Below are 24,019 nucleotides of genomic sequence, written 5' to 3'. Positions count from 1 at the left end.
GCTGAGGTTTTATTTGGAGAGTCAGGCATGTCTGGCAGTTTTTTATGGGCCATGTCCTATGCCCACCCAGGGCACACACAACTCCTGGGAAGTGGGATGTGTGTTAGACCTCATCATTGGCTTCAAACAGCACTATATTCCATTGCTCTGGGGACAATCTGCTGGTGGGGCAATCTGATTGAAATACAATCTCTGTTGAAACCCTCTTTTTATAAATATAACACATTTTTAATCTACAAAACATTACCACAGTGATGAAAAAGCAGCTGCTTCCTCACAAATCACTGCCCCTCTGATCCGGGGACCTTGGTAGCACAAGTATGGGGGCAATAACTGTCAGCAGCACCCCCATGGGTGAGGGATCTCATCACAGCTGGAAAGTAAGGTTGTTATGAGTCAGTATTTAACTGGAAAGCTGCTTAGAAACGCTTGAACAGTCGTCTGCTTCAGGAAGCGTAATAAGTGATTCAGCAACTCAGACAGCAGTTTTCAACCTGAATCACTTCAGAAGCAGAACACAGGACAGAGCAGCTGGGATGCAGAGCTAAGGCCTATGGGATCCTCTTAAAAATCATGTACCAGCCTTTAGAAACAAGATCTTTTAGCTCCAGAGAGTTCGTGTTCCTACTTTCAGCTCTAGTAACGGGACAGCCTGAGTTTCTCCAGATTTCAATGGATATATCTTTTTTAGCCAAGAGCCACACTGTGTAATGTTATGGAGTGTAGAACATAACTTCTGTATTGCTCTGTAGGTTGTCTTAGGGGTGTTACGACCCGCCCCAGGGAAAGGGGAGAGGGGGTAACTCAGGTTTTTATCAATAATTCCCTTGGGGTGGATTAAAGTGAAACGACACTAAATAATCGGTGTCTGAAAACATATACTGGCAAGGTTTATTTTAACAATTCTGTATCAACAGGCATGTTAGCAGTTTGGGTGCTGTCATACAACAATGTGACACAGAGATAACCTTTGGGGGGCGAAGAAAATGCATAGGGGAGAGAAAAAAACCAGGATGACAGTAAGGGAAAGTAAGGTAAAGAAAAGCTGAGGGTGGACAGATGTATATAGTCACCGCCCACGGGGTCCAACGATGCTTCCATGTCTGAAGTGGTGGCCTTGATCTGCTGGGGGTGAAGGAGGGAAGCCCCCACACTCCAAGAAGTTATGAATTATATCCATGGTCAGTGTCACGGGCGGTGCCTCGAGCCTCCAAACATCTCCTGGGTCTGTGCTGAGTTTTTTTTGTGTCTTGCCTGGTTCCCGCCTTTCCAGATTAGCAGAGGGAGGGAGGGGCCTGATTGCTCAGCAGAGATATCAACAGTCAAAGGCCTGCGAGATGGGCTTGCCTTTTCAGGATTTCACACCTTCAGCACTGGAGGGAGGGAGGGGCCCAATTGCTCATCAGGGGTATCATGCAAGTCAAAAGCCTGTAAAAGTCTCCTAGAATGCATAAATCATTAACCATTTCAGTCTCTGACAAGGGGACAGTCATTCCTACTGCTCTACTGCAAAATGATTCCAGGAGAGAAACATCCATCTGGGCTAAAGTCTCCTTCTCATGACATGATCCCACAGTGCCTAGTGTTCATGGAGCTGGTTTGAACCCTGACAGGAACCTTGACAAGCAGCTATTGCAATACTAATTGCAACCACCATCAGTGACTCAAAAATCTCTGTGCCTGTTTAGATTACCCTGAGCATAAACCTAAATTATAGTCTGTTCTGCAGATATCTCATATTCTCTGTTGCCTCCCAAAGTGAGTATCCAAGAGGAAAGAGCGGAAGTATTTCTGGAGCTGAGCACTTAGTATTGCACCTTTATACAGCAGCAAACCAGCTAACACTAAAGGTGGAAGCAAGGCTCTCCCGGCTAAATCAGGGAAGGACAAATGGTTTAGTGAAACGGAGCACAAGACCCAGTCAGGGTACATGCGCTTGCTGCTAAGCGCAGGCCGGGAGGACTGCTGTGCCTTGCTAGCTGTGGCCCGCTGGCACATGCGAGTAAATCCTGCCCGTACAGATCCATAACCCAGGGAGAAGGGAGCGCTTCTCGCCCGCGGCGTGTCTGCCCCCGGCCGCGGGCAGCCGGAGGAATCTGGCGGGGCAGAGCCAGCGCCGCGGCGGAAGGAGCAATGCCTGCTTTCGGGGGACACCCGGGGATGGGGGCCGGAGCGGGAGGGGGTGGGATGTGAGTGGAGAGAAGCGGGAGGGGAAGGAACGGGGTAACGGCAGGAGAAGGGGAGGGGACAGCCAGGAGGGAGGGGGGGGCAGCGGAGATAATAAAGCCGGAGAGAAGGGGGAGAAGGACGAGCGGAGCCGGGGAGAGCCGGAGGAGCAGGGATGGGTCGGGGGGTGTGAGCGGGGCCGGCGGTGCCCGGCAGTGCGATGGTGCTCGGGCGGCGGCTGTGACTGAGCCTGTGAGCGGGGCCTCGCCATGGGCTGCGGGGGCAGCCGGGCCGACGCCATCGAACCCCGGTACTACGAGAGCTGGACGCGGGAGACCGAGTCCACCTGGCTGACCAACACGGACTCCGAGAGCCCGCAGCAGGAGGGCGGCGGCGCCGAGCCCGGGCGGGAGCAGGGCGGGCCGCGCCCCGGTGAGTGCGGGCGGCGCGGGGGGCCCGCGGGACGGGGAGCGGCCGTGACACACATTGTATAGACACCTCACACACACGTGTGCGTGCACGGAGCTGGGTGTGTGCACCCCTTTTACCTGCTGCGAGGGGAACATATTCCGCTCCCGCCGAGAAATGCAGGCGCCCAAGTCTGCGCTAAATCCGCGGAGCGCTCGGAGCGCCTGCCCTGCCCGGCCGGGAGCGGGCACTACGCTAACAGAGCTGCTCAGGGTCCAGAGACCCGCTCACGGCCCTGCTCGGCTACGAGCGAAAGCACTAAGTGCCTGCAGCTGTGGGAAAACGTCACCAGAAGGGAAGAGAACTTGGTCTTGGAGGGTGTTGCTGTGGAATACGTGGCTTTTTCTTCTGCAAAACAAGTCATTTAGGAAATAGGTTTGAATTAAGGAAGAGGTGCGCAGCCTTCTTCCACACTACCTCTGATACCTTCTGATCTGCAGAAAACGGGCCAGAGGGTGGGCTGCCCAGAAGCTGACCTGCAAGTTTGAATTTCCCAGATCTTGTCAGTGTGACACATCCTTAGCTGTGAACCTGAGGTATTACAGTAGAAACGGATATGGGAAAGGGAATGAGGAGCTCTGATCTGATGTGGAGTTTTAAATGTTTTAAGAATTATTATGTATTGCAGCAATATCTAGAAATCTCAGCCTAGTTCCAGAAATTCATCATGCTTCCTATTGTACACAGCGTGAAAGTGGTCACTGCTCCAGGTAGATTATAATTTCCATATAAAGTAGTAAATGCCTATAGGCAGCTTCAGAGGAAAAGCAGTAGCTTTACAGAGATTTATAGCACGTGACAAAGCACCAAAAAGAAATTATGGAAGTGCAGGAGTGAAAATTCACAAAGGCGGGCATCACAGGTCATCTGGAATAGAGAGATCATGACTCTCTGCTGACCAGAATACAACAGGGAGGGAGAAGTCACAAGTGGTCTGTTTTACTCCTGAAGGCTAAAGAAAGACTTTGTAGTAATCACATGTGAAATTATGAGCATTTGAAGGTGAATGGGTCTATGAAATGCCATATTAAAGATCATATCAGGAATTTAAAGACGTTTAAGACAGTGCTGGCCAGTAAGTTCGAATGACAGGTGTCAGTCTTGTCTCCAGCCATGAAGGCTAAACACAGTGAGTGTTACCTCTCTATCCACAATTAGCGTTATCTTAGCCATGTTTACTTTGAATTGGTGCCTGAACATAATAAACAGAAGCTAGAAAGTCCAAGACTTGATATTGAATAGGAGGTAATAAAGAGATAGACCAGTAAGTATTCTTCCCAGAAACATGTGATAGTTGAATTTGTATTTAGAGATGAGAATACCAGCAGTAAGGAGACGAGGACAACACTCGAGTCCAACACAGACTGATTAGGGTAAGAGAAACTTTACAAGAAAGAAGAGATTAGAGGAAAGGGAATGAGGAGAGGACAGACTAGTAGGAACAAAGGAACTGTAGGACTTAAGTAAGGGCAAGATTTACTCTTCGGCACAGCTCTGGTGGTGGCAGCTTAAGGAACCTGAGGAACACACACTGCTCCCAATTAGTGCCTTGAAAGCCATAAAGTACTTCACGGAGAGCTATAGTAGGGTAAGGTTTGAAGTAAGAAAGGAAAAGGAATAAGTAGAGGTACTCTAGGGAACTAGAAACATGTTAAGTGAATTTACAGATGAAAGGGAGAAATTGGAGGGGCAAATGAGGTCAAGTATGAGTTTAAGACATGAAGAGGAAAACATGCCTTTATTGTGAGAACTGAAAACCACCTAAGATTGAGAGACAAAAGGGAAGAGTAGGGGAGGGCACATGAGCAGGATGGGAGTCATGGGGAGATAGGACATGACACTGACGTAAGTCAAGGTAGGAAGACTGTAACTGAGACACAGAAAGGGAGGCAGCCAGGGAAGGGGGCACCAAAGGAGGATGGGGAAAAGAGGATGAAGTTGTTTTCATTTTTCACTTGGAATATATTGGTGAAATTCTGTGAAGAGAGAGACGTAAAGATAAGATGAAGGAAGTATTTTGGGAAAAGGACAAAAGCAGTAAGAGGTGGCTGTGATTGTCAACAGGTTTCTTTTAAATGGAAAAAACAACAGACACTGGGCATCAAAATGTAATGAGGAGTAAATCGCTCAGGGGTGAAAGAATGTAGTGTATGCAGGATTAGCAAGCGTATCAATGAGGAAAAGGTAGGAACTATCCTATATTAGTCTGAGTAATCTCACCCCCACAAATCCCACCACAAATTTCATTATATTCTTCTTTCTTTGTCAGCCAGTACGTTTAGCTTTCTGTGCCTTCTCTCATTGGAATTGTACCTTAAACAAAGACATTTGAAAGTTAAAATAGTATTCAATTAGGAAGGAAGTATTTTACCATTTCCTTTTCCATTTGCCCCATTTCAATTGATGCTTTCTTAGAATATTTGTTAACTTCCCTGCTTGATTTTTTACATCCATTTTAATAAAGTTTATTGTAATCTCCCTATTTTTTTCAGGAATACTTTTAGGACAATGTTAGTTGTTATAATATAGCTAAAATAAAATAGATGGTTTTAGGTTCACAAGAAGTAACTTAGGTCACAAGAAGTCACTAATAGCCACAAATATAGATGGTTGCAACTTGTTGCAGTATGCTACTGAGGTTTTGGTAATGATAAACAGGATAAATTCATAAAGATGAAGAGGGATAGAAAAGTACTGAATAGCTTCATGAAGCACTGCAGATGGTGAAATTGAAAGATATCTTCTAGAAGACAAGTGTACTGTTCATAGGGCGAGTGGCTTCCACAGGAGAGGAAAAAGAGTCACAATGAGCCCCTACAATAGAGCCATTTCTCGTAAGAACATCCATTGCTATGAGAGCAAAGAACTTTTCACAGGATTCAGCTATTGCATAGGCTATAGCTGGGAAAAATAATAGACTGCATTTCTGCTTAGTAACCGTTCCTTGATCCTTGCAACTCTTAGCACAAATTGCCTTCTCTTTAGAGGGTCTGATTCAGCTAAGTGGAAGTGTTAGCACAAGTAATGACTTTCTGGGGAAGTAAGAATCTGCGGGTACAGGCGAGTTCCCAGGTCAGTCACCATGGGTTACAAGCAAACCACAGGGAAAAGAGTAATTTAACAAAAACCATACAAAAACTTTCAAGTATTTTGGAACACATTTGCACAGCCCACTGTGTTACATTGGGATAACTTGCTGATATATATATATATTAATGTGTATGTGTAGCCTAGTAATTTAGGATGCACAATTTCCTACAAGAAACCAGAACTGTAAAAGTGTTTTATAAACCCATTCAAAATCAACTATAAACAAATATTAATTTCTTTTTTTTAAAGAAGGCTTTAAGTCATCACATTTCTATTTCTCTCCATTTTCATTGGCTAAGTTAGCTGCTGTATTAAATTATTTTTTCCTTATTAGACTTGAAGGTGCTTAGAGTGGATAAAGCAACATGTTGCTTTGTGGTCAGAGAGCCCTTACAATCAGGGTTTATCTCATAGGCTGCAAAAGCCTTAGGACAGGATTTCTCCTTACTATTTTCCCACAGCAACCAGCACAGTAAGACCCCAGTCTTGGCTGGGGATTGTTACTGAAATGCAAATAAAAGTAATTAATTTTGAAATGGTGTACCAACCAAGTGAAAAATAATTCTCTTATATCAGAAATGAAAAGCTGCATAAAGCTCAGGCCTCATACAGTTTCTCAACTAGTAAAACATTTGTTGAATTTTAATCATTATGTGACTCACAGTATCAGCTAAAAAAAATTGGTTTTTATGCTTTCTACTTTTCACTATTTCTATAGAAAAGTCTTTTTTTCCTGAATCATATTAAAGAAAAACATTATCCATGTTTGGCACAGACTCACTTCATGCACTCAGGAGAAAAACTTGCTCATGGCGTCAGCAAACATAACTGCAGTCAGTGGACTGTGAGGAATGAAATCTGTCCAGTGAAGATATTTGCAAAATACCTATGAAATGAAAGAATTGAGTCCTTTGTAAAATAAATAGAGAAAACAAGAGGAATACAGGAGAAATTTTATCACTGTCTAGCAATCTGGCTGGCTAACAGTTTGTCTTGTATAATTGCCCTTAATATACTTGAGTGTTTATGAATAATTCTTGCTCTGTTCTCTGAGGCTAAATGACTGGCTCATGCTGCTGCTCCACCGTTTTCTGATTGCTGACAACTACGGGAAGTTTTATGGATCAGGCCCATATTTGTAGCTAGGCTCTGATCAAGACTCAGTACGCAGAATATGGTGTTTTGGATGTAACCTTTGGTTCAGAAGTTTTGGAAAATCGGGTTTCCATCCTTTGCAGCAGAGGACTGGGAGCAGCGGCAGCCGAGGGCCGGGCTGTGCGAGCACCAGTTGCCATGACAACAGGGACTGGTGCTGGGCTTGGGCCGCCCTGCCGTCATCCGCTCCTGGGTATGCGCAAAGTTAAGAACTTAACAGAGGTGAATAAGCATCGGTTTGTAAATGATAAACTTGGTGCAGCAGAGGGTTTCTTGTGAATCGGACTGCAGAGAAGTATTTGATAAACAGTATTTTAGGTTAAGAGGGATCATTGTGTTATATGTGTATACCAGGATCTCTTTGTGCTCATGCATTTTTATTAATGGGTTGGTTCAAAATCTGGTAGGTTTAATAAACAACTAAAGCAGTGACTCTGATGTGATATTTCCAGGAGATGATCTTATTACTGTTTGGAATGACAGTAAAAGTGAATAAATGCAGCCTCTTCCTGGACTGCAGACATATTACAGTAATTCCCTATTCCATATTAGTCCAGACGCTGGATATAATAATATAATGCATTTGCGTGGCGAGGTTTTGTAGCAGGCGGCAGGGTACAGGGTTGGCTTCCGTGAGAAGATGGTGGAAGCTTCCCCCATGTCCAGTGGAGCCCATGCCAACCAGCTCCAAGACAGACCCACCACTGGCCAAGGCTCAGCTCATAAGCAACAGTGGTAGCACCCCTGGGATAACATATTTAAGAAGTGATGGAGGGAGAACCTGCAGAACAGCAGCTGGAGAGAGGAGTGAGAATACATGAGGGAAACAACTCTGTAGGCACCAAGGTTGGTGGAGAAGAAGGGGCAGGAGGTGTTCCAGGAACTAGAGCAAAGATTCCTCAGCAGCTCATGGTGAAAACCATGGAAGGCAGGCTGTCCCCCTGCAGCCCGTGGAGGTCCACAGTGGAGCAGAGATCCACCTGCCACCCCTGAAAAATCCCACACTGGAGCAGGTGGATGCCAAAAGGAGGCTGTCACCCATGGCTGGAGCAGGCTCCTGGCAGGACCTACAGACCCATGGGGAAAGGAGCCCACAATGGATCAGGTTTGCTGGCAGGACTTGTGACCCCATAAGGGAATCACACTGGAGCAGTTTGTGAAGAATTGTAGCCCATGGGGAGGACTCATGTTGGAGATGTTCATGGAGAACTGTGTCCTGTGGGAGGAACCCCATGCTGGAGCAGAGGAAGAGTGCAAGGAGTCCTTCTCCTGAGGAGGAAGGGTTGGAATAGACAACATGTGATAAACTGACCACAGCCCCCATTCCCTATCCCCCAGCACCACTGGTGGGAGGAGGTAGAGGAATAGAGAGTGAAGCTGAGCCCAGGACGAAGGTAGGGGTGGGGGAAAGGTGTTTTAAGGTTTAGGGGTTTATATTTTCTCATATCCTACTCTGATTTTGATGGGCAGTAAATTAAATTAATTTGCTCAAGTAGATTCTGTTTTGCCCATGATAGTAATTGCTGAGTGATCTCTTCCTGTCCTTATCTCAACCCATGAGCCTTTCATTATGTTTTCTCTCCCATGTCCATCTGAGGAGTAAGGAGAGAAAGTTTGCATCTAATTTTTACCATCTAGCTTTCAGAAAGCAGCCTTCTTTCTGAAAATGTCTCCCCTACCTTGTACATCAGCTTGTTATGTGCTAACATTTATGAGGATCCATTTCTTAAACACAGAAAGCACTTCTTGAGTGGTCCTTGAGTGGGTTTGTGTAGGTGGTTCCATTTGTACAACAAGAGGAAGATGAGTGGGTTCAAAGCCCTCTGAATTTCCTGAAAGCATGATTTGGTAGGGTTATTCAAAAGGTTTCCCTCTGAGTGGTACTGACTTTTGTGTCATTCCCCACTACACCTCTGGAGGACCACAAAAACAGCAAACCTTGCTGTCAGTACTGAAGTACAAACTCAGTACCAAATGTGGAGACAAATCAAGACAATGGAAAAGCCCAGAGCCCCTGCTGCTTCAGAGGAGTTAACCATTCCCATATGCTTTAGGGACTTCTAGTCAAACTTCTCACAGCATGTCTGCTGGACATGGGTGGGAAGGGTTGCAGGACAAAGGGAATTAACATTGATGCACCACCCAGCTCTATGCCTCTCTTAGAAATTTAAAAAAAAATTAATTTTGCCACTAAAAAAATAACAATTCTGCACCAGTCTATGGATCAGGAAATTATAAAGAGCACTGGATAGCAACAGAGGGAAATAATAGAATTAAGTGGGTAATCTCTGCAATAAATGATTGTTGTCAATGCACTGACCTGAAAACACTCAACACTGACATTTCCCATTCAACAGATATACTTGGGGTTTGCTCAGCATAGAGCCCAGTCAAGGATTACAGTACTGGCCTAAAACAGTATTTATTGCACCACAAAACAGCATTGATATTATTGGAAAAATTGGACTCATATGATAAATAAAAATTTGACTGTATGATAAGTATAATCTTTTGTAATGACCATATTTTTCAGACTAACCCGAGCTGTTAATTCTTCCGATGCATACATTTTAATCTTTGCTGTCACTTGAAAGTACAATACTGGCTTAATTTCACTTTTCAGTTAAAAAATATCACTGATACTTATTTGCCCCATTATTTTGTACTAAGCAATCTCTCCCACCACCTCTAAAAGTATTTTTAAATTATTTTGTTTTTTATAAATATCAATTCTCATATAAAAAGCTTGCATCCATAGTAAGTGAAGTTTTAATAAAAGTGTCAAAAATAATTGAGAGATGGGAAATTTTCTTCTATCATGAACCTTCAGCTTGCTATTTTGTGAGATGTATCAGACTCAATTGCTGGAACAACTCTGAAGCTGTTTAATGGTAGGTGGTTACTGTCATTCAGGTACCTCCTGAATCCTCCTGACAGGTCCTGGTGCCTCAGGTGGAGCAGCTGCCTCATACTCCTGTGACAGGAGAGGAAGGCAGGAGCTGGGCAGGGCCCTCTAGCTGCCTCTTCTTTCCTCAGCAGCCTCTCTATTGCACTTTCTGACTCAAGAATTGTCTCAAAACACTGCAAAGGCTGTGAAAAAAAACCCCAGAAACAAGCTTTTCCACAAAGCCTCTTACTCTTTGCTTCATGCCCATTTAGTTAATGGCCAAAAGTCTTGCTAAACCCCCCTACAATCTAAAGCAAACCTAGTAGGATTGATCACCCACACTTTACCCCATTATAATAATTTACCCACGGATAAAATAAATTCACTAAAAACATGATGTGCATGAACACTTAAATTACATGAAAGGCTTTCCCAGCTGTGAGAAAGCAGAAGGTTGTTGAGCATCAATAGAGATGATTTGCAGGAGAGATTACTTGGAACCATCTTTCCAAATTATTTTCCTGTGGAAAAATCTCTTCTTGCAGCATTGAAATCTTAGAGCCAGAGGGCTGTCAGTAACTATGGGAAGAGCCTGCAGCGGGAGTAGGGATGGTGAGAGAGGGAGAGTGTCTGAAAGGATTTAGGCAGGAAATCTGAGTGGTGGCTTTTGTCAGTGACAGATCCTGCCTGCAAGATGCTCAGAAGTGAATTGTTCTGCAAAATTATTGTTCTTGTGGAAAATGCTCTCTCCCCATGACCACCCCCGCCCCTTTATATGCTGATTCAGGACATTTAAAAATTCATTTTCTTTTCCTTAGGAATGAATTTACACTTTCCAGACAGTTCTAATCCTGTATTTTTCAGTTTAGGAATGTAGAGTTCACAACAAACAGATAAAATTTGAATTAGCTTTAAGCAAAGACTCCTGCCAATCTCAAAGCAGAGGTTCAATATGTTGCATACAGGAAATACAGTTCAGAATGCAGTTTACCTCATTGCCTGTTGATTAAAATTTCCAAAATTCCCACATTAAGCATAAATTGCAGTAATCCAGCATTGAAGTGAGAGAAATCTCTCTTGTCTTTATCTGCAGTCAGTTATAGAAATATATTTCTTCATATAGAAGCAGAAATTATATTGCCAGTTCCACTTTTTTCCTCAGGTGTTCCTGCAGTTCCCAAACCACCACAAACAGAAATAAATTGATTGCAGTTAAAAGAAATCTGGGAATGAATTAAATCAAAATACATACAGATACCTTGAGCCAAAGCAGTTTATGTTTGTAGTCATAATGTGAACCACTTAAGTCAGCAGTATCCTTTTGTATATTCATAGACTGTAAGGCTGGAATGTCAGCTGGCCATACAGCCCACTGGTCTTTCCTCTGTTAATTTCCATATGGAGCATATTTTTGGGACATTCAGACTGAATTTACAGCTTTCCAGTGGCTGACATTTTGCCTAAGCCTTTGTAAGTTAGGCCACTAGTTAATCACTATTTGTTAAAATAAATGTACAATGTATTACCTGGAACCTTTAGCTTCAATTTCCAGCAGTTGAACCTTGGTGAGCAAAACTGAAGAGTCCTTTCAGCTCAAATTTCATGTACATTTAAATGTTTTTCATAAGGATTTACGTTTAGTCTGCCTAAATATTTTTGCTGCTCCTCAGTGTGATTAATTGAAATGATGCTATCTGCTCATCTTAAAATTCCATGCATGATTAGCTAGGTAAGAAGAATGATAGTAATACTTTACATGTCTATGTTGGAAATTAGCCTGAAACATTATGAGTGATGTTTCATTATAACACATCAAAGAAGAATGAAAGACCATGTAAAGGAGAGGGAAAGGCCACATGAACACCCACAGCTCTAAGCCACTGTTCAGAACCCATCTATAAACTGGGTGGGCACCACTGGGGGAAGGATGATTGAGAGGGGGCCAGCAGCCTACTGCTTGTTTTGCATTTCACACAGTGCTCTCCTGTGAGGGGAACTTCTGTCTTGGCATTTTAAGGAGAGAGTCAGACAGGAACTGAGCCAAAAGCCAGCATCTTTGGAAAACGGGTTGATTGGCCATAATTTGGACACCCGTGATGTAAGGTATTGTGTGTGTGGAGGGTATAATTTTTAAGGTGTATTTTTCATAGGCAGTACTGAAACATAGGCTGTATATTTGCATGTAGAGAAGCGGATCCCTGCACTATCCTTCTAAATGCAGTACTATGAAAAGCACTTCAGAGGTTTGCTATTTGTGTGTTAGTTTTTCACTGTGGAGGAATGAGTGATCTGTTTCTGAAACATCATATGGCACTGGTTAGTTGCTTAATCCATTCTGCCTCATTATTTTCCCAGGAAAAAATGTACTCAGCTTTCAATGCCTTTCAAAATGTAGCTGATCCGTATTCCACAATGTAGTGAAAATTCAGTTCTTCCATCTTGTTCCAATTATCAGAACTTGTATCTTCATACATCAGACTCTGTTGTCTGTCTGCCATTGAGTCCTTGCCTAGCACCATGATTATAGTTCTATTAAGTTAACCTTTCCTATCTTCCCTTCATGGTCAGACCAATTCCCTTTTATTCAACTTCTGGAATCTATTTGCCATGTAGAATCCTTTGTCTTGAGCTTTGAAATGATCACACACTGTTAAAGTGTTGCAGCATGCTTTTCCTATTTGTAGTAAATATAACAATTAACCTTTGTTTCACAGACGTGGTTGCAGCATTTTTAGATTTGCATGTAAGATAGTTGTACCATGATTCTGAATCACAATTTGAAATCAAAACATACAATATGCAAAGATTTAGCATCTGCCTGTACCTGGAAAATCAGGCCATGTAAGGTTTGCAGCCTGATAGGCTGTTTGTGCTTTAGGGTGAGCTGACTTCAAATAAGCATCCCTGGAAGCAGGGAGGAAGGCACAGAGCTCCCCGCTGCCTCCCCACACCGGTGGTGTGCCTGGGCACAGCTCAGCCCTGCCTGGCTGGAGGCAGCTTTGGAGCCATCTCCAGAATTTGAGGAAGGCATTAATACGTTTGTTGTATTTTGCTTCACTGTCTAAAATTCATATCACGTTAGAGTTCAGATAAATCATTCTGGATTCTCTGAACATCTGAGCAGCAAATTTATTGCATTATTGTATTTGCTGATCCAAAACATTGTTTCTGATAACATTTCCCTGCTGCAGCAGGTTATCCCTCTGCAGATTTTCTGGATCCTTCACTCTGGCTTATAAACTCACTCTCTACTATGCCTGAAAGTTTCTAAATTCTGTCTTATTAGGGAAAAGAGCTATTGCAGATTTCCTGAGCATCTGGCCTCATCGTCGAGGCTACTGCTTTGGAGGAAATGACTTAAACCTGACATTTTTCACAACCTCCACTCCATTCATTTTTTATCAGGTCCATGCTATGTGTTGTTTCTGAAGCAGGAGCACAAAGCAACCCTCAGGCCTGTAGGTGCATGGCTTTCCCAAAAATATATAGCAATTCAGGAAAACAGCCAGAGGGAACAGGTATTTCAGTGCTTTCTGTACTTACTGACAGTCTATAGCATTAAAAGCAAGAAACTCGGTGATGATTACAGACACATATTTCCTCTGGAAGCAACTGCATGTGATGATAACACTCTTCATTTGTCTTCACTGTGAGTTTTTTGAGAGTCCATCTTTACAGTGCAGCATCTTATTAGGCAGGCATTTTCTAAACCAGCATCTTATGCATTATGCATGAGTTAACAGTCACGATAAATAAAAAGGGTGTTGCTGAACCAGAAAATTGAACCTCGGTGGTTTGTGTTTGTAGTTGATTCCATAGATATAAATTTAGCGTACTAATCAACAGCTACCCACTTTAAACACGTGTGCTTGTTATTCCATAACAGAACACATGACAGCACAGGGTCACACACAGTACTGAGTCAGATCTAGAGCATATTTGGGTGGGAATTCATGTCCAGATTTGGTCACTGCCTGTTGCTTTAAACTCAAGTGGGAGAATAGCATAACAAACAAACATGGAATAACTTTTTCCACAAAGATCTAATTTTTTGGCTAAGATTAACTTTGTCTCCTTGCTATGAGGCTTCACACCCCTCCCGAGCGTCTTGACAGCATTAACTATTGCAACATTGCTGATTTTGTTTGTCACAGGTCATCTTGAATCTTACTGAGATGTACTCTTTTGATGAAGTCTGTGCAAGAGATCCAGGCAGACCTGCCTTTATCTGTGGTTTGAGAAGTTCCCTGTGGTCTTGATATTTAAGGGCTACAAAATCACTACCCCTAGTTCTCTTTTGTCCCTCTCTCTCTGGGCCAGCTGTCAATCCATGTCGCTACTTTGTTTTTTAGACCAGTTTTACTTTCATAAACTGAATTAATCATTATTTACCCCCCTTCACATCATCTTTATTTCCACGGTAACATCAGGTTAGAAAGAGTTAAGAGTAAAAATTTCTTCTCCTCTTTTTGAGATACTGTCATTAAGAATAGTTTAAATTCTTAGTTGTAACCAGACTGTATGAACAACCAGAGCAGCATGTGTGCAATGTATATCCTTGGTTTTGTGATCACTAGTGTTTTCCTTGTAATAAAAGAAATCAGAAGAAATAAAAAGTACAGATCTAATGTCTTAAATTACCATTCCATATTTTACATTCTTTTTTTACTTCTTTGTGATGAACATCCTATTTACTAAAAGGATTATTTTAAAAGCTTTCTTCCTCCCTCCCTGTGTGAATGTGTGGGGTTTTTTTAGGGTTACATGATTTAAGCATTTTGAATGAACATAAGCAGTTTTGCAGACTGCAATTTTGAATATGTATCTCCTAAACTACAAAATAAGGATGGTGCTGTCTGGCAGTTTATGAAAATTCATTCAAAATTTAAAAATTATTGGGAATGTAGACAAAAGAACACATGCTAGCACATGCTGAGAGGTTTCATAGAACATGCTTGGAGATGGGAATTGGTGACTCTTGCTCCTAGAAAAGTGAGGCAGAAGGACAGTTGAGGCAGAGAGGGAGATGTTGAGAGAGAAGTTATGGTATAAATACACTACAGTCATCAGAGAAAAACAGGCATTATGGACAGAATCCTCTGAATCCATTGGTGAATTTGCATCAGATTTCCAAGTGACATTAAAGAACTGAAAGATGCCTTTGCACAATACAGAAGAGTTTATAGCCTACAATTCTGTTATGAAAAAAACTTCTGTTCTTTACAAAATGGCCATGTTCTACCTGGCATTAATACATGACTTAATAGTGTGAAATAAAAAGAATCATTATGATTATATCTATGAATAATTAATAAAGACAATTTTAGAGACTTAAGATAGGAGAAGCATTGATGTGTTCAAGCCTTCCTTCTAAAAACTAATTTTGGTGTTTGCTTGGACACACTGAATTTTTCATTACATTTACAGCAGAGAGAGTAAGAGGTTAATCTGGAAAGACTTGAAAAACTTGGTGTCCCACTGGCAGCCTGAATATTCAATGTTAGGATAAACTATTAATTATGAGTAGCAGCAGTTCTTGGAGAGTTAATTTTATTTATAGTGTTTATATGAGCTATATAAAAATCCCAATGCCTTTGTTTTTGTGTTAGTAGTGACAATCAACATGCTCTGTTCTCTTTATCGTCTTCTAGGAGTTTATATTACCTTTAATATGCCTGTTGTTCTCCACATAGAATACATATTTCAGACAAAATCATTCCAGCTTTCTGATCTTCCTATTTATATTGAGATGCCTCTGATTTTAGGTGGCTTTATGTTCATTACATTTTGACATAATAGTAAAACTGTTCTTATATGTCCTTCTTGTGAACTGTGAAACAGCTAAAACATACCCAGATATCCAGAGGGATGGATTTTTAGTTTTGGTTTGTCAAAGGTAATGACTGGAGTTGATTATTGTGTATATCCAAATTTTCCCAAACTTTCATATTTTGGGAAGCTTGAACAAAATACCAGTGTTTTAGTCAGGTAAAAAAAAACCCAAACCCAAACTTGGGCAAATTTGGTTTTTCAAATCTATTCAAATTGTGCATGTGAAAATACACATAACAAAACCTATTTGAACTGCCATCATTTGGTGTAAATCATCAGACATTTTAGTGAAAGACATTTTAGAAAAAAGCATCTTTGTATCAGTCAGTTGTATCACATCCTGATCCCGATCGTCGGCTCTGGGACACTGTTTTTGCTGTAACACAATGGGAAGCTTTGGTGAATCCAGGCTAAATGGACTAAACAAATACCTGTCCCCTGACGTAGGTGTAGCTGGAAGCAATGTATATACCTCTGAAGATTTAGACAGCTCAGCAGGGCAGCTCAGTGAGAAGAACGAGTGTGGCTGGATGAGTGGGGGTCAGGTTTGTTTTGTTTTATTGCAGAGCTGCTTGTTTCGATTCCTGTGCTACCTCCCAAGTTGTGCCAGTCTGACTGCTCGCGTCATTCGGAGAAGAATAACTAGGGATTGATTTCAGTTTTAAAATAACCCATTTTTCCCCTGATGCTTCTCAAAAAAAGTTTGTCAAACTGCAGCCTAAAGGATTCTGTTGGCCTGGTAAGAAAGGCAGGACTTGGCGTGCCTGTGCAGCCCAACAAGCTAGCATAGAGGAAGCTGGCAGCGAGCACTGCCATGAGAGGACAAGTTCTTTTAAACACATTTTGTGCTGGAAAGATGGACTTGGATTTGTGAGCAATGGGGCTGCTGCAGGGGTGTTCTCCCTGCGACCATTGAGAGAGAACTCATGTATGCTTGTTATAAATAAATCTGATTACATGCAATGAAATACCTGCCTCTTGTCATCCATTCTTCTCCGCAGAGGGAACAGTTCCCCAAACACTGACTAGCCATTCCTGATGGAAGGTTCACCATCACATTGATGGGTATTTAATAATCAGCCAGAAACCCTGGTTTTGGGAATGGAACCATAAGAATATTCTAGTCTCGTCAGTTCATTTGGAAATAAAATACTTGACGAGCATTGAGATGGAATCTGCAGTTTTCCCTGGCCTCAAGAGGCCCACAGAGTTTTGGCAGGAGGGTGTTGTGGCAAAGAACATGACAATGAGAACAACATTACTGAACCCATTCGTTTAAATCTCTACAGTGATTTAACAACTGGTGTAAACTGAAGTTCTGCAGTGAAAGACCAAAGAGTTCATCAAACCCATGCTGTGAGGATGGCATAAATATCTCAACAATTTTCTTGTTTTAGATGACACTGAGGCAAGACCCTTAGTATTGCCATCCTGCTGGCTCATAAATTCCAGATAGTACAAAAGAAGAGAGTTAACTGTTCCATTTTTGTGTACTGTGGCAAACCCTAAATAACAATGCAAAAGTATTTGCTATTTTAAGAACAACCATGTGTTCCTAATTCTTTCTTAACATCATCTCTGGTTTGCAATCAACATTTTGTGTTATGTATCTAGTCTGTAAGAAGGTGCTCTATAAGAGCAAACCTTGTGCTCTTAAGTCCACTGCTCATGCATTTTCATTGTAATTTCTGCTCAGTGCTCATACATAAAGAACAAGTCACTGAAATCTTTAAACTCTTGCACACTCTCTAAAGCATCTATTTGCCAATGAAAAAAAAATTTAAAATAGTTTCTTAACTTCAGAATAGCAAACATATTTCAAGATAAAATAAAAAAGCTTTTTACCTAGTATTGGTGACCACTAGGTCATCCATATAAAAATATAGTAGTGATAGTGGAAGGATCAGGTACTGATACCTGGTTTATTTCTGACAAGTATTGCAAATAAAAGTCTCACCCCTGCAATGCAGAATGCAACAAGGATGCTCAGGCTGCACACTAAAAGAGACAAAAAATGAACCAGATATACTATTTTCAGGTTCAAGATTTTCTAGCAGCCCGCAGAAATGGATTCATGCAAGAATAATTGTTCTGTGTGAGACCAAAAGATGCAACACAGTCTGATAAATGAACAATTGTGCTTAATAACAAAATGGCTTTTCAGCCGACAGCTGTTTCACCAGACAATTTAGTCAGAGGCCAGATGGCCAAAGAGACACACAGTGGAAAGTAAATTCTAGGATGACTCCACAGAAGGATAAAACTCGTAATTCATATATGTTTGAAATGTCAGAGATTCAATTAATGGAATTAGTATGTAATGCCTAGTGCAGTTTGCCTGTTGGAAGCTGTGCTCAAGCTTGTTCTCACAGCTCCTCTGCAAGGGGAAGCAGTGGACTCCTGGCTTAGAGCTCTGACTCACACATGGCTAATTGCCTTTCCATCTCCCTCCCTGATAACTGGTTTTGTCTACAATACCAGTCTGTATCACTTACTGCTCTGCACCAACTCATTGTGTTGCTTCTCATTTGGCACTGTGGAGTGATAGGAAGAGAGAAGACCTAAAACAGAAGTAGGTGTGGATTTTGAGAGATGCAGGAGAGGTGAGGTTTACTCTTTTATGGAAGTTGCATCTAAACTTAGATGGGAGAATGAAATTAGATTTTATATCTAGCAGAAAAGTTTCCAAATGCTGAAGTATTTTTTAAAATAAGTAGTAAGTTTCAGCTCAATTTTTTTCTATCAAAAACTAGATGACTTAGCATTATTAGTTACCACCACTGCAAGTTAAATTGTCTTTGGAAAACTCTGACTCCATCTTCTGACTGCTCAGGGAAATGCAGTGACTAGTTTGTATTTAGACTTCTTAACTCATAGAATCATAGAATGGCTTGGATCAGAAGGGACCTTAAAGATGATTTAATTCACAAAACTTTAAATATTTTCAATATCAAGGCTTTGAATATTTGGTTGAAGCTTTATTGATTTTAGTCGTTGCCTTTGCTAGCTGCTACTGATGTTGCTTTCTACTGACAATGCAGCTTTTCTTACAGATTTCTGAGAAAGAATTCAGGACTTTGCTTCCCTTTTAATACCCTTAACACTGTGTTTGAATTCCCACCTGATTCGTGGAAGAAGATTTTGATGATACAATGTCACTTCAAATAGCAATGATTTGTCATTGGTTTTCCAGATAATTTTTTCTCATTTAGTGTCTGTGACCCCTTAATTCTTTCGGGTTTGATACCTGCAATGCCAGTTAGTAAATTTGCCTTTTTTTTCTCTTTTAACATAAAGCTCTTCATAAATGAGCTTTGACAAAAGCTAAATTGAGAGCTACAGTCATGCATCCCTCTTGCTCTTTGTATTTGTATTTTAGACCCAGTGTTGCAACCAGATGTTTAGTGTTCTGCACTCACCATAAATGACAACTGATTTTTGTTAATGCAATAAGATGAGAAAATTCATTTATGCTGTCCAATATCATGTTGTGCAATGCATGTATATCCACACAGCTAGAGCAGAAAGCAAATCAGTCATTTATTTGATTGCTGATAGTCAAAACAGTAAGAAATGTATTTTTCCTGAATTTCTTTTCTCAACTTCTGGTGAAAAAAATGTTCAAGGCCATGAATAGAGCAACCTTCCCACCCCTATTAGTCTGATTTGTCATGCTCACACCTAACCCCTTCATTTCCACCTAACCCCTTCATTTCCCAGAACTGCAACAGATTTAAGGGGAGCTTCTCCAGGTCCTAAACTATCGGTCATGCAACGAGCTGTGTGTGTAGAGAAGCCAATGGAGATCTGCAGATGACAAAAATCTACTGATGTGCTGCACTCATTGATCGTTTTTCCATGTTTTCTGAGCCAGTGTTTCACAGAGCAGTGGACCATAGGGAAAAGGGCAAATAATGTCAAATATGAGGTCAAGGGTGACACAAGGAGGTGGACTGTAGTACTGCACCACACCTGGCATCACTTACAGTATCACAAACGTGGAAAAATAAAGGGAAAGCCAGAGCCAGTTGCAAATTGCTCCTTGGTATTAATTGCCCAATTTCATGTGTCTCTACTAGGTCTTCTGGAGGATGGGAAATTGGCTCAGACTGGTGTAACTACAGCATCAGCCCCATCTGGAACACTGAACACTGAGAAGAGGAACAACTGCGGTTCTCAGTGTGCCAACCCCATGGTCCACAGCATGGGAGCCACGACACAGAGGCAGAATGGCTTCAAAACCACAGAGGTAGGAGTATAATTATGTCCCCTGGTGCTCAGCACTAGCTTCAACCAGGTCTAACTCACTTTTGTGGCAATCTTCCTTGCTGCAGTGAAACTGTGTAAGAGATAAGAGAAAATGGTGCTGGGCTGCACCACAGCCACAACATGGTTGAGCCAAGCACCCCTGACAGTGCCTGAATGGCCACAGATTTGATATTTATTTGCCAATCAGAGTAACACACACATTGTTACAGTAAAAAAAAGCCCCCACACTCATTCCTTTCCAACTCAGTCCAGCTGTGGCATGTATTGTGCAAACTGTTTAGATGAATTACTTGAAAGGGAACAGGTTTTTCCTTAATTGCTGTTCTGCTTAAACTACGTGAACTGCATAAACCCTGGTTCATTCAAAGCTGGACATGAAGCCTGAAAAAGTCAATGAGAGTCTTTTCAATAACTTCAGTAGGCTTTGGATCAGATCCTCCCCCCTCCTCTCCCTCACTTATATGTCATATATGTTGTAGAAGAGTCATCCAGTGTAACAATAATGTAGGAACACCCAAGGATTTGGGGCTATACAAAAGACCAACCTTCTCCTGTTACGCCTGCCTACCTGCCTGCCTCTCCCAGGTTTCCACTTGTCCTGTTTGTGTAGCAGCTGCTGAGCTGCTGCAGATTAAAGAAATCCAAAAACTGCTTGGTTTACTGCTTCCTTGGTTTCTCATATGAGAAAGTATTAGGTAAAAATTTAGGAAAGGGAGACCTCCTTGCTTTCTGGGTCATCTGCAGATGTAGCAGATAGAGTCTTTTACGTGGTCCTTGGCATTTCTCGGGTGGAATCTCAACTTCTGCTTCATGTTGCTGCTTCCCCTACTTTTTCAGGGGAGTCTTCTCCTAATGGAATATCATATAATTTCACATCTAGAGGGAGTGAGACTGTCTGTAAAATTTTGGAAATCATGGATTGTTCAGTCATGGGTGAATATTTATACCCCTGTGGGAAGGTACATTGAACTGCCTTCAGGTGAGCACAAAGTTTGCTTTAATGTGTTCCCAGAGTGGAATCATAAATAACATATCTTTTGCATCTAGGGTTGCCATCCATGCATAGGACGCTCTCTGAATTTGATTTACCAGTTCTGCTAAATCTGGCAGAGCAGTAGTTAGAGGTGTGATATTGGCTTTCCATCTCCTGCAGACAACCGTGAGCAGCCACTGACCCTTTGTCTTTTTCACCATTCTCCAGGGGATACAAATGCTTTCATTATCTGTACAATGCTGGGTGGATTGGCAGCCCACATAAGCACCATTTCTACCTTTTCTTCCAATTTTTGCTTTATCTCCTTTTCTTCCTGTAACCATTTCTGCAGCTGCTCAATTTCCAAAGATAGTAACAATTCAGTTCCTTTCCCGCCTCCTATTTCCTCTCTCAGACCTTGTTTCTCTCTACTAAGGCTCTTCCTACCTAATTTCTCCAATAATTGTCTTTCCCTGTGCTCTGCTGAAGCAAGTAGAATCCTAAAATTATCATTCTCAGTTATAAGCTTATTTCTTTTGGCTCCCAATCTTTCTTTTATTTCCCTCTCAAAGGCCAATGATGACTTTAATACTTCATTTTCTGATTTTGAAGCAGCATATTCTGTATAGGACATTTTTGGGAAGGAAGGGACTCTTTAATTTCCTTTTGTGTGATAAGTGAGTCCCCAATACTGCACAAATAATTGTTTTGTCTTTCTAGAACTTTTGGGCCCATTCCTTGTCTGCCTGGGAAGGAGCACATTTATACTTTTGTAACTGTTCATCCATGGCAGTCTTGCTGACTGTCACATAAAAATTTAGGGAAGGGAGACCCCTTTGCTTTCTGCATTGTCTGCAGGTGTAGTGGGCCTGGAGTCAGCCAGGCCTTCCCTTTCTTAGTCAGTATTATCTGTCTGTCCAAGTCCCCATGAGACCTTCACAGATAATATTTTAGAGTAACCAGTTTGGCACTGTAAGTCTGGTAAGGTATCAGAGGCACAGTGTGGTCACAATCGCAATCCCAGATGCACAAATGGCATAAGTTGCACTGTAAGTCTGGGTGAATTCAATAAGACTCCAGATTCACAAATTGTGCAGTTTATTGGTTTTGTTGTGACAGAATAAGGTCCACAAATTGCTGTTGCTAAATGCACTGGTATCAAAAAGTACCTACAATAGTATTACCATGGAAAACTTATCTGACAGGTGTCCCTAAGGGGGAGTAGAGAGTACTGCCTGTTGACCATCCCAGGATACAAAAGTAGAGTCTCCTCTGACCTCCCTCCCCTCTGAAGTCATATTTGTATTGTTTTCTTTGAGGGTGGTGAAAAAAAAGTTTCAGTTGATGTAATTTCATGATTAGGTGGAGTTTGAGTGACTTTAATCAGACATGTAAAGCATGTACAGGTTTTACATCATTAGCATATGTAGGGAATGAAAAGTAATATGCATTTTGAAGTTCATGATGTGTAATTCAGCTTTTGGTCACCATTTAGGTAATTCCTTTGGTTTAGCTTTCATTAGCTGCATTGTTTTAAACAGAGCGTGACTCCAACACCTCTACACTACCCTTTGTTTCATGCCTTTCTCAGGCATGAAACAAGTTCCCTCTGTGTCCCTGCTCCTTAGGCATGCACACAGTTTGTTTCTGGTGAATTACTGCCAATATGGGCACTCCTCCTCACTGAGCTTTATCTTTTGACCTTTTTCGACAGAAAGTGCCTCAGCACAGCACGTGGTGTAACCATCACACCCTCCCCATATGAGGTGGTCCCATGTCAGGAGTCACATCACTGAGAGAGGCAAAATTATACCCAAAGGGTCTGAGCAAATGAAAAAGGGAATTTGGATTGAACTTCGCTTTCCATTTGCTAACACACAACACATCAGTACACGTATTTTTATTTTATACCTTCATTGTATTACCTCTGTATTGCTGTAGTACAAAGATATTCCCTGGTGACATGGATACTGCTGTATTTTTTCACAAAATACTGCACCTCCAGATGTGCAGGGACACATTCCACAGCAGCTTGATATCTAGAGCCATGAGTTTGCTGCAAATGAAAAACACTAACAGCTGTCATAGCCACTAGCCCACAGAGAAAAATTAATTGGTGAGGTTGGATATGGTTGAACAGAACTACATAATTATTAATCCAATTTGAAAAAGGCTTGGCTACAATTGAGAATTACAGAGTGTACCCTGCATACTGCTGGAGAAAATGGTTTGCCTAATTTTGTAAGTGATTGGAAAATTACTTCTGCATTGGATTTAGTAGGAAGTACGAGCAAATTCCCACAACATATTAACAATGTGAGTGTTGACTATGGGACTACTCAGGAGTTCCTACCCTGAGGCCCTATGGCTTTAAAGATTTCCTCCTGCATTTTTTAGCTGAGGTACATTCAGTAAGATACATCTGTACATTTGCAGCTCAGTACAAAGAAAATTTGTGATGATAAGTAAGGCATTTACATTATTCTACACATCTAATGCAGATGCATAAGAACGGAAGATAAGTTGTCTAAACTTCTTGTACTCAAAATAGAAATATATATTCCTTCAGAGAAAGTATAGTATCTAATTTAGGCTCCAGCTCTGGTTTGCTGCCATGAATCTCTGTTTCTCCACTGAAGGAAGCCTAGGATGAGCAAGTTTCCAATTGGAACACTTTAAGTTTAGGTGCTTAGAGATGAGAATGTGACTACCGCCCCCCAATTCAAAATGTGCCTATTTTATTTATCTGAACATTCACATTGACTACAATTTTTCTTTTGCCTCTACATGCTCTATAATACAATGCAATGCAGCACGCAGTGCTCTCGGAGACTTGGGTTTTGCCATGAGCCTGCGAACAAGTAGAGGGTAAATGGCATTACCTCTCTGTTTCTCACTTTCTCCTGCATCAAGCTCTAAAGCAGCCTCCTGCCTTACCCCTCGGTTTTGTGACAATTTGTGTGTTGAAAGGGAAAGAGTTTGACACAGGCTGCATCTGGTAAACTTTGGATCCTCTCACGATGATAATGTCTGAACAACTTGAAAGTAAAAGATGATGATGATGATAAGAGGAGTCCTTACACCAGTGAAGGCAATATAATTATTGCAGTTTGTGAGGAAAGGACACAACAACCTTCAACTCAAACAGAGTTGAGGGTCTGTTTATTCAAAATGGTTCC

General features: G+C 41.6%; 1 protein-coding gene across 2 annotated transcripts in view; it reads left to right on the top strand.

Annotated features, from left to right (window-relative positions):
- Positions 1 to 2,244: 2,244 nt before the first annotated feature.
- BAALC (BAALC binder of MAP3K1 and KLF4) overlaps positions 2,245 to 24,019 on the top strand; it is a 33,934-nt gene continuing 12,159 nt past the window's right edge. The window contains exons 1-2 of one of the 2 annotated variants that reach the window (XM_032676607.1): positions 2,245 to 2,598; positions 19,678 to 19,847. In XM_032676607.1, the coding sequence (XP_032532498.1) occupies positions 2,436 to 2,598; positions 19,678 to 19,847 (333 nt within the window). In that variant the 5' untranslated portion in view covers positions 2,245 to 2,435. The remainder of the gene's footprint in view (positions 2,599 to 19,677; positions 19,848 to 24,019) is intronic. The other variant, XM_032676686.1, reaches the window with a different exon arrangement.

Source organism: Chiroxiphia lanceolata, chromosome 1, assembly GCF_009829145.1.
Source record: "Chiroxiphia lanceolata isolate bChiLan1 chromosome 1, bChiLan1.pri, whole genome shotgun sequence".
Classification (NCBI taxonomy): Eukaryota; Metazoa; Chordata; class Aves; order Passeriformes; family Pipridae; genus Chiroxiphia; species Chiroxiphia lanceolata.
This window is presented reverse-complemented; position numbering and strand designations above follow the sequence as displayed.